The sequence below is a fragment of the Physeter macrocephalus genome, chromosome 17 (genome assembly GCF_002837175.3).
Source record: "Physeter macrocephalus isolate SW-GA chromosome 17, ASM283717v5, whole genome shotgun sequence".
In the NCBI taxonomy this organism is placed as follows: Eukaryota; Metazoa; Chordata; class Mammalia; order Artiodactyla; family Physeteridae; genus Physeter; species Physeter macrocephalus.
In genome coordinates this window covers 16,845,067-16,856,341 of record NC_041230.1, presented here as the reverse complement: position 1 = coordinate 16,856,341, position 11,275 = coordinate 16,845,067, and the positions used below count along the sequence as shown (strand labels likewise).

Genomic DNA, 11,275 nt, shown 5'->3' with positions numbered 1-11,275 from the left:
GGGAAATTTATGTATATATATATATATATATATATATATATATATATATATATATATATATATATATACACACACACATGTAATGTGTGCTACTGAGAAAAGACTCTTACTATCAGCTCAATGCACGTTTGTGTATATTTTTACCCATCTCATTGTCCCTGCCGAGACTGTTGAAGCTTGGAGGATGGCCGGGGTCCTGGGCAGGGACCCTCCTAGTTTGCAGCTTCAGGTTCATAGCAGCAGACCCTCAGAGCAGGTGAGGGCCAAGTGGAAACCAGGCACTGCCTGGGAGGCCTGACTGGCTGGCCAGCACGCTGGTACCACCCAGCCTGGATTCATCCCAGGCCTGTGGGGCGGGGTCCACCTCTGGGGGGCCGAGTTTCCAACTTATCCAGTTGGCCCTATAGGTGGAGCCATTTTCTTACCTACCAGCATGCAGTTTGCAAATGTCCTTAGTTTTAAGGAATCCAAAGGGCTCTGGTTGGGGTGCAGTAGGGGGCAGGCTGTTATTAAGGAGTCCTGTTGGTACTTCCCAAACCTCATAGCCCTGTACATGCGAGCTGCCTCTGAGAGCTAATTCTCTCCAGGTCATTACCAGGACCCTTCTAGAAAACAGTGCCACAGAACATGGCTGCGAGACACCCTTCTGTGGTAGCTTAGAAATACTCCATGATCCTGTGCTCCAAAGAGGATATTGCAGAAAGGAAAATGGGAGTGTCACAGGTGGGTCAGCTGTGGGCTGCTGCAGGACCCAGAAAGCATCCATAATGCTGCTGGTCACCTAGATTCTTCCTCGGCCAGCCTGGACTCTCTCATGCTTTCCAGCCTTCTTAGGGGTTTACACCCACCCATTTATACGTAAGTGTGGCCACGGCTGATCTAGAAGCCATAGCAGCAATATTCCTCTTCATTTACCCACTGTTGTCTTTTTCCAGTTATGAACAATGAAAGGCCCCAGTGTGACTGATCCGAAAGGCTTGCCCTGGTCTGAGAGATGGCTTGGCAGTGTGAGGACACAAGGGGACTGTCGCTGTCACTGTTTACCTGGGCCAGGGACCCTACTCTCCACCACTTAACGTCCATGACCCTCTTCTGGACCCTCTTCCTTGTGTTGACCGCAGAGCGTGAACCATGAGTCTGGGGATTGCTCCTCTCCATGCTGGGATGCCCTTGTTCCAACGTCCAGAGTTGTGCCTCTGTCACAATGTATGGACCCTCTGGCAAACAGCACATGTGTCTTTCCTCAAGAATGTTCTTTCTCTCTTGGGGGTCCTTTCATATCCCCCCATTTTGAGCCATCTTTCAACGGGAAACTGGAGTCTTGCTCGAAGCTGGATGTCCTTCCCTCATGAACGATTGGCCCCTTCCTCTCTCCACTTGGGTCTCCAGTAGGTTGCAACCCCTAAAGGCAGTCTTAAGATGTGTGGGCAGCCATTCAGAATGTATTGGGTGGGCCTGTGTCAGGCATGTGGAATGGATGCCCTTCCCACCCTCTCGGTGCTAAAAGTACTGCATCATTCCAACAGCAATCTGCTCAGGGCAATGCATGCAGCAGGTGCTCCATGTGTGCTCATGGAAGTGGGCTAGGGTCCAGGAGATGTGTGATGCGAGCTTTGACAGAGAACTTCCAAAGCCCTGTGGCTTGGTGCCAACCATGGGCTCAATACCAGTCTTTGACCCGCGTCTGGAGGCCACAGTGGTGCTTGTGTCCATAAGGGGTGTGGCATGTGACATGTGTGCAATGTCACACATTATAGTACACACTCCTCCAGGAAGTTCATGGATTCCCTACTGGAGCATCCTTGGGTCTGATCAAAGAAAGCTCTTTGTAGAGAATCTTCCCACAGGTGGTTTGCAGGGAGTGACAGGAGGGAACGGTGAGATGAGAGTCTGTTCTGAGAAAACCCTAAGGTTGAATTCCTGATCAGGAACTGGCTAGCTGTGTCTACCTGACTTTGGACAATTTTTTAATCTTAGTTTTCCTATCTGTAAAATGGGGAGACGTTTCTCCACCATATATCCCCACTGGTGGTCATGAGGACCATTGAGGCAATTCCTATAAAGGTGCTCTGATGAGTGGTGTCAGACTGTTTTCTCACCACCCTGGACTAAGCACCAGAAGTTGGTCACTTACCCCTCTCCCCATCTCCTCTCCACCGTCCCTCACCTGAGCAGAAACCACCAGCATGGAAAGTCTGGAAGCCTTGTGGACACAGCTCCTGCTCTTCTCCAAACCCAGCTGCCCACAAGTGCGGAGCTGTAATTAATGGATGGTCCCCGAAGGGCAGGCATTTTCCTCTCCCCCTTAGGTACAGGGAAAGAGAAGATATTTCCATCATAGCAAGTAAGAAAAATGTCTCGTTTCCCCACTTTTGTTATAAACAATGTACGACTTGCTTTCTCCTTACTCCTCCTGACCCTCCACACTGTATACATATTTATATATTATTCATAGTGGATTAAAAATGAATGCGCTCTTTACCACGGCTCTACGGCGCAGTGACAATACAAATTAACGTATGATGTACTTACTTTTCGCATGGCAGTGATGGGAAATGTTGATGGCCTCAAAGTGAGAGACAGAGAGAGGTGGAAAGTGGGCTGGTGGGGGGAGTGCACATCTAGCCGCACCGTCAGGGCCCGAGGCCCTGCCTGCAGACGGGGATGGGGGCTATTTGGGGCAGCAGCCTCGCTGCAGAGCTGGAAAGGCCCTTTCCCTTCCCTTCTCCCAAGGAATGAGGTCCAAGCTCCCCAGGGGGTCCTGTGGGCCCTTCCCCTGCCCAGCTCTCGCCGAGCTCCACCTCCACCATACTGACCTGCTTCCATGCCCCTGCACCCATCCAGCCTTCCTGTTCTTGCGCCTAGGGTCAGGCACATTCTCTGTCTGGGGTAGCATTCCTCTCTTTTTCCCTCTTCTCTTGGCTACCTCCCTCTTTCTTCATCCATCCATCCATCCATCCATCCATCCATCCATCCATCCATTCATCCATCCATTCACGTATACTTTTGCTTGAAAAATACTTGATGGGTATCTTTGACATCCCAAACTCTGTACTAGGTGGTGAAAAACAGCAGTAATCAGAAAAACCAAAAAACAAAACAAAAACAAAACCCCACAGTCCCTGAGCCATGGAGCTGAGAGTCGGTCTTGTGGGGAAGACAACATAATTGTTTATTTGTTGAGCTACTCTTGTTGGATGCTCTACTGTGGAAGAGAAGAGTTTGCTATGATGAACCTCAGTGGGTCTGAGGGGACCCACACAGGGGAGGCCTTCGTGAGGCTGAGGCAGCTGCGCTGAAGGACGGGATTACAGTAATTCGATGCAGTAGGTGAGGGAGCATTCTTGTGGAGGGAATGGGACAGGATTGGGCCAAGGTCCTGTGGTGAGAAAGAGTATAAAGTATATGAAGCATCTGGAGAGCAGAGAGGTCCCTGTGGCCAGAGGCAGCAAACTCAGGGCTTTGAGGGCGAAGAGGGTGGAAGGGCATGCAGGGGCTCACGTTCCTCTCAGCTGAGCTCTCGGAGCCCCCAGCCACCTCTACCATCTCCCACACTGCATTCCCTCAAAATGCCAGCCTTGTACCGGAAGAGGACCCTCTAGATGCGAGATCCTTCCCGCATGGGCCTGTGACCACAGCCCAGCCCAGTGCAGCCCACGTTTGCTGAACTTGGTCCAAGGGAAATGCCCCTGCTAACAACTTGTTTCTTTGGACTCTGGAGGTTTTCCAGTTCCCCAAGCCCCCTTCAAAGGCAGGTGCCCGGAGGAGAGACAATATCTCTGGCTTTAATCCAAGACCACCTGGGACAAGACCACCTGGAACAGGCAGGCTAGTGTGAAACAGTGACACATGAAATGCTGGTCGAATCAGTGCTTTTGATGAAGAACAAAGCATAGCCTCCCTTGACCAGGCTTAGATAAGGAACACGATGACGGCAATGAACTCAGCAACCATAGCAATGACAGACTGCTGACATTTGTATAGATCTTTGTCATTTACAAATCTGACACACCGTCTCATCTGATCCTCACAACAGGCTTATGGTGTCAGTATTAGTATTATCCCCCCATTTCCAAGGTGTGGAAACTGAAGCCTTGAGAGATCAAGTGCTCACTCAAGGTCAGACAGAGGGGAAACTGAAGCTTGGGTGTTAGTAGCCTCCCAGCCTCACAGAGAGGGGAAGCTAAGCTTTGAACCCAAGCTCCTGGTCGGACTCACACTGCTACTGCAGGGCAGGAGGACACCTGAAAGCAAAGAGGCAAAACTGAGAGAGCTCTCTGTGGTCAGGCATGGGCAGGAAAGGATCTCCTGTGTTCAGAGGGTCCAAAGGACACCCTGGAGGGCAGTGCTTTTTTGTGGGGTTGAACTTGAGAGATGCCAGTGTTTTGATGCTCTCCTCAAATGGGGAGCTGGCAGGGGTGGGTGCACTTATTCTCTTAAATTCAATCACCAAGAAAGGCTGTTAGACTCAACTCTGTCTTAAAGCCTTTGCTACTTCTTGGAAACTGATGGACAGTAGCATCTTCATTGCCACCTATAGACCCAAGTGAATGGCCACCTCCATCTCCAGTCTGCCAAGGTGGCACAGGCAGCATGGCTGGTCTTTAATCTCATTAAAATATGATGGATGGAAGTTTTCAGAGTTTGTCACCCTGAGGGCTTCTCCTCAGGGGACAGTAGACCTGCCTTCACCTGGAGATCAGATTTCCTCAGAGCCCCACATCCACTGCAGCAAGAAGGTAAGAAAGGTCAGCGCAGATTTCCACGGTCTCTCCCGCTGTCTCTGCCTTCAGGTGGGTCCCTTGTTCTGTCACACATATCGGAAAATCACAGTAGAATATTTAGTGGAGCTCTCAGCTTTGGGGTTTGTTCTGAAGTCCTTGCTTATGTTCTTTGATCAAAACCTAACATATCACCGTGTTTGTGCCAATACCAGGGACTTCGAATGGATGAATGGTATGGAGAAATATGAAACTTTTCATCCAGATTTAGCTGGACTGGGAAATGTATCAAGTTTCCAAAAGTTCTTTGCATACCAACAGCTTTCTGTTTGGGAGTAAATGTTCTCATCACCAAAGGATCAGCCTTTCACTTACATTTGATTCTTGGGAGAACACAATGCTTTCTTCCGGACACATCTCAGGCCCTCACAATCACCTCCCTCAGGATGGCCCTCTCATTTCTTCAGAAAATTTTCTTCTACATTAGTCTCATGGGAAACTTTCAACTAACCCCTCACAAGGGTGTATGTGTGTGTGTGTGTGTGTGTGTGTGTGTGTGTGTGTGTGTGTATCCTACAAAAACACATTGTAATCATGGTTCTCATAAGGATTGGAGAATTAGGACATCTGAGTACTTTATATACATTGGAAATTTGTTTTAAAGTCAAACTGTCCAAGTTTGCTATATCTTAAGTTACTTCTCTGTGCAATGGGGTTGATATCCTTAACAAAACTGCCATAAAGCTCAAATATGAGGTTAAACATACAAAAATGTATGTGAAAACCTGCGGGACGTAGGCCTTTGGGATCTTCAGGTGCTACCATTATCTACAGTGCTTCTACTTACAAGGTATATTGCAAAATCAGGATTTGCGATGATTCCGGTATTGTATAGACTTCTTTCTACAAATGTACACATGCATAACATTATACCTTTACATATAGCTCTCCAGCTCACCTAAGTTAAAATAAAAACTACTTCAATACTAATGGTTTGACCACTGGAATATCCAAATATGCCAGAATTATTGTACATCTTTGACTCTACCAAGAAATAGAGATTCAGATATAACCATAGGATAAAATCATGATTAATATTTTAAAATCAATTGGTGGGAAAAATATACTAAGTGCTTTTATGTCAAGTTGGCCAATGCAAAAAAGCTCTTATTGTGAATAAAGGTGATACTTGAGGTTCTCTGTTTGGTTTGCTAAGAGGCATGTGGGTCCCACGGTGACACAGCTTGCAGAGAGAGTGGCTTCCAAAGGTTGTAGCATAGATTCATAATAATAGGAAATATAATAAACAGCTTTCATAGATGGGAAAAAAAAACAATGGAAGAATGGAGGAGCCAGTGTGAATCCTGGTGATCTGGGGTAAATGTGTTAAATAATACCTTGGTTTGGTAATTTTGCTTCCTGGTTCCGCTAGCTTCTTTGGATCATGGTACCAAGAGTTTGACTCTATTTATTTATTTTTATTTATTATTTGGAGTCCTTAACTCCAAAGACTTGTCAGACCACCATGATTTTCTCCATCAGTAACTTATTGCCATGAAGTAAATAAATTGACAAGTTAGCCCCAGCTTTTTCTGAGCCATGGTAGTTAGGATGGTGGTCACCCTTCCTCTGTGAGCTGCCACAGGGCTGCCCTTGGTAGGAACCCAGAAAATATAATCCATTTCTGAGAAGATTTGGACAAAACTTTAAAAACGTTTCTTAGGCTTCCTGAGAGAAGTCTCAGCTCTACTCCTCAGGTTCTCTGAATGACCCTCAGTTGGTTCCTATGCCTCCAGCTACAGATTTGGGCCCTCCTTTCTCCTGCTCAAGAGCTGCCCTTCCAGAGAACCTCAAATCCTCCCTCACTGAGCCCTGGGCGTAGCTTCATGTCCACAGGGATGACGACTTCATGAGTTGGATGACTGAGTCTTGGGATCTGTCGGAAACTCACTGAGGCCCAGCTTAGCGCTGACTTAGATTCATGATTATGGTGGGGAGAATGGGCACGGCTTTTCCTATCTCACTGCCACTCATCAGAACCACGATTCTTCCCTTCAGTCTACGCTCTAACTCCAACGTGATGAAGAGCAGGACCATGTATATTCTTCGTAAATATGCTAAATCCACTAGAGAGAGAGTCTCAGTTCTCCTTCTGCACCATCCCAGGGTCTTCCCTGTCATCTGTGTGAGGGGCGACCGAGCCCAAAGGGTGGGGTTGGGTAGCAGGAAGGTAAGAAGTGAACGGTGCTCGCTAATCCTTCTCTTACTTGACAATGGTGGTCCAGGCCCCTCCTGCTGACTGTCTGTGCTCTTCTTGCTGTGGTAGGCTATGTGGAAGGTTCAACAGCAAGTGCGCTTTTCTTGGGTTTCATTTGTTCTTACCTCCATGGACTTGCACATTGGCTTTTGCAAGTGGGAAAGTTGATCAAATTCAGCCTTGAGTTAGGTACAACAATAGAAACAAGAGAAAACTCTATCCAAAAATTTGTATTCAAAAAAAAAAGGCAAGGTGAAGCAGTAAGATAATAATGCAGTCCACAAACAGTTAATGCCTGCTTGCTCTGTGCCAGGTAGTGGGCTTGGCACCCGTGATATTAAGATGGCTATGCCTCCTGCTTCAGGAACACACAGATAGTCCTGGTGATCAACACACACACAGCAGCCCCATAAAACATGCGTCCCAGTTGGGCAGAGCCTTGAAAGAAGAATGGGGTTTCGTTCTGCAGAGAACAGAAGTATTTCAGGGAGAGGGTAGCACAGCAAGGGTATGGGGACCCTGTGGAATGAAGTCTTTTTGCAGAGACCATCTAATCATTTGGTTTGGAGTGGGCAAAGGGGGGATGCTCCCAGGAGACTTGAGAGGTGCTGGGACTGAGCTATGAAGGTGAGGGGGGAGGTGGCCATCAAAGATTTGGGCAAGGAAATCACAGCTGAACTTCTGCTTTAGGTACTCACTGTGGTAGCCCTGGGGAGGACGGGCAGGAAGAGGGGAAACTAGAAGCAGGAAGCCCTCTTGCAGGCTGCCATGTTCATAGTCTAGCAAGAGTTGGTGTACACTGGACTAAGCTCAGAAGGGGGATGTTGGAAGGAGAAAAATTCAACGGGTAGAATGGATTTGCCCAGGGGCCAATTGGCTAGGAGGGAAGAAGGAGAGAGCGAATTCCTGAAGCCCACAAAGAAAGAAGCAAGAATCTAGCACTGTGTGCAATTTGGTGAGAAAATGAGTTTCGGCTCCAAACAGTTGGTTGGCCTCCAGTTCCTCAAGAACAAGACTGTTTTGCTAAGTAGATACACAGGACTTCTGCTATTACCGTTCTAGAAAAAGTGCTGAATATGCTGTTCAGATGTTTTCTGGGGTAGCCGGTTGGGCCCATTTATTTACTTGTTTATTTTTCTGAGCAAATGAAACCCAGCCCTGGGTCTTGACCTTTCTGGGTGCTGGGTAGGACAGCTTCCAGGAATGGCGTATCTACCGTTTCCCAGCATCAGGCAGAATACAACTGTTCCATTATAACTTCCCAAACCAGATGCTTTACTGGTTCCTTAAGATGGCAGAAATGTGTGCATGCCTGCTGTGCCTCCGAAAAGAGAAATCAAGCCTGAAGGAGCAGGCGGATTTCACACAATCCATCTTCTATTCTGATTTATAGCCTTTCTAGTAAAGTTTGATTCCAAGCATCACTGTGCAAAATCAAACTTCTTTAAAACTAGGTTGTCCTTGATTATCTGAATGTCCAGGTTCCTCTCTGATACCTTCTGCTGCCTCCTCTTGAAACCCTGAGATTCCCAAATTCTTCCAGCTTGGCACTTCCGCTCCACCCAAAAGTAAGGCTTGGGTAATATCCCTCTCTCACCCCACCCCAAACACCCTCCCTGGTCACTCTTGATTTGCTTATCTTAAGAGTTAAGATAAACGTAAAGAGTTAGTGGGAGGATAAGAAAGTGAACTGGCTTGGAGACCTGAGTCAGAATCTCAGATGGCGGGATTTATGGCTTTTTTGTGTGGAGCTAGGGTCAGCAAAGTACAGTCCAAGGCTCAAATCCGTCTCCTGTCTGTTTTCGTATGGTCTGCAACCTAAGAATGGTTTTTACTTTTTTTTTTTTTTGCGGTACGCGGGCCTCTCACTGTTGTGGCCTCTCCCGTTGCGGAGCACAGGCTCCAGACGCGCAGGCTCAGCGGCCATGGCTCACGGGCCCAGCCGCTCCGCGGCATGTGGGATCCTCCCGGACCGGGGCTCGAACCCGTGTCCCCTGCATCGGCAGGCAGACTCTCAACCACTGTGCCACCAGGGAAGCCCTGGTTTTTACATTTTTAAATGGTTGAAAAAAAAACCCCAACAAGAATAATATTTCATCACATATGAAAATTATATAAAATTCATATTTCAGTATCCATAAATAAAGTTTTGAATTTCATCAACAAAAATTTGGAAATGTATTTCCTCTCTTGTTATATTAGTGCCTACATCATATCTTTGACCTTGGCCTGCAAAGGCTAAAATATGTGCTACCTAACTTTTCATAAAAGAATTTCCAGGTGTTGGGAACTTTCTCTTCTGTCACCTAGAAACTCTGAATTTAAAACTCTGGCCACGATGGAAATCCCTGTCCCAAGTTATTATTATTTGGTAACATTATTTATCCAAGTAACTTATTACTTATCCAAGTAGTTATATGGGCTGCATCTTCATTCTTTGCCATTTGAGTTTTGCAAGGCAATAACACTGATGATATTGATGATATTGGTAATCATGCTCATGGTCCTTTGAGCGCTGGGGACCGGGAAGGGGACTAAGCAGCAGAGCTGACCGGCCACTCTTTCTACCCACAGGTCACAGGCCTTTCCAGTGCCGCTACTGTCCTTACAGTGCCTCTCAGAAGGGAAATCTGAAGACCCACGTCCTCTGCGTCCATCGCATGCCTTTTGACAACAGCCAGTATCCCGACCGCAGGTTCAAGCGCTCCAGAGTCGACTCGGAGGCTTCTGGGAATTTCGAAGACCCCACAGCTGTCAAGGCGGGGAGCTCAGCGGAGCTCACGGAGGAGGGCAGCAAGGCCCAGGAGGAGCGCAACTGAGCCAACCAACCCGGATATTGCAATATTATTTTACACAGTTTTCAGATTATGCATCTGGTAAAAGAGTTTGTTAACTGCATTCCAAGGGGAAAAAATCATGTACAACCTCCCCTCTAGTGTATAGAACATTTAAGAAATTTAAAAAGATATCTATATATATATTAAAAAAAAAAAAATCCCCAGCCCTTGAAAATGGCTGCTAAACTGTTACCCGGCAACAAGTATTTCCAAACAATGCAGGTGGGAGAAAAGGGATTTCAGAAATGCTTGGTGTCCTCCGAGCTCAAGAAAGCTGGGGGCCCTGCCAATGCTAGAGTCGTCTTTGTTCAAAAATCATGCTCTTAACTGAAAAACGATACCATCTAAATGATTTAGTGTTGCCTTGAAGATGGAGGGGCTGTGTTTTCATTGTTGAAAACACCTCTATAATCTGACACCAGCTGCTGTCATCTGCCTCGCACCCTAATGGGATGTGTTGGGAGGCGTCCGCGGTGCCAGTCAGACTGGAGCGGTCACTGCAGAGAAAATCAATTCACGTGGTGTTGTAACTGCACTCTCAGAGAAACCTTAGCCGGCCCGCAGCCAGCGCCAGGGCTGACGGGCACTGCAGAGGATTGCCATATTCAACGTGCATTTAAAAAAAATCCACAGCCAAATGAATAAATGGTCAGGAAGTATCTGCAGACAAATGTCCAGTGCAGGTTTGATGAGTAATTCCTTTTTTTTTAGATCAAATTGCAGTATGGAGGGAAATGTTTTTTTCTTGGTTGTCTTTTTTTTTTTTTTTTTAATTTTTGGAGGAATTTACAAGAAGGTTGCCAATAAAAAAAATTTTAGGGGTACATGATATAAAATGCTTAGAAAAACTAGCCCACCCTATCCACAGAAGGTGCTGGTGAGGAATGGAAGTTTATGTAACAATAGATTGTTTTTATTATGATTTTAAAAATTTTACTTGAAAGAAGCCTGCTTTGGTCCTTATTATCAGATTTTTTTCATGTGTTAGTTTTTGTAAGTCTCGCAGACACGAAGCAAGATTTTCTTCTCCAGCAAGCTCTTATGAAATAGCTTGTATTAAAATATGAATCTAAACATCCTGCTCTCTATCACTAATGAAGAAAACTGTTTAAGTTAAAATGTCTTTTTTTTGTAAAACAAATGCGTTCTATATTTTTGTAGATTTTAGATTTTCTACTGATTGGATACTCCAAATTTATCAAGTTCTGCACCATCCAGAGGGAGATTGGAGAGCCAATAATGAAACAACTCATTCTTTTAAAAAACGATTTACGAAGACTAGTTAATGGTTTATTCCTGAATCTGCTAGTGTGGTGTCAAAGTTCAGCCTCTTAACATACTTCCTTTGAGTGACACGAAATTGGTGCTGTTGCTTGTGACGGTGGAGAAGTATTGAAGTATTAACTTCTTCTAAAAAAATCATTCAGACTTAAAAAAAAAAAAAAAAAAAAAGATAGATA

The 11,275-nt window shown here is 46.0% G+C and overlaps 1 protein-coding gene across 1 annotated transcript in view; it reads left to right on the top strand.

Annotated features, from left to right (window-relative positions):
• The window catches only part of ZNF536 (zinc finger protein 536), a 232,127-nt gene extending 222,330 nt beyond the window's left edge, over positions 1-9,797 (top strand). The window contains exon 4 of the mRNA XM_055079085.1: positions 9,553-9,797. Coding sequence (XP_054935060.1) covers positions 9,553-9,797 — 245 coding nt within the window. The remainder of the gene's footprint in view (positions 1-9,552) is intronic.
• Positions 9,798-11,275: the final 1,478 nt, after the last annotated feature.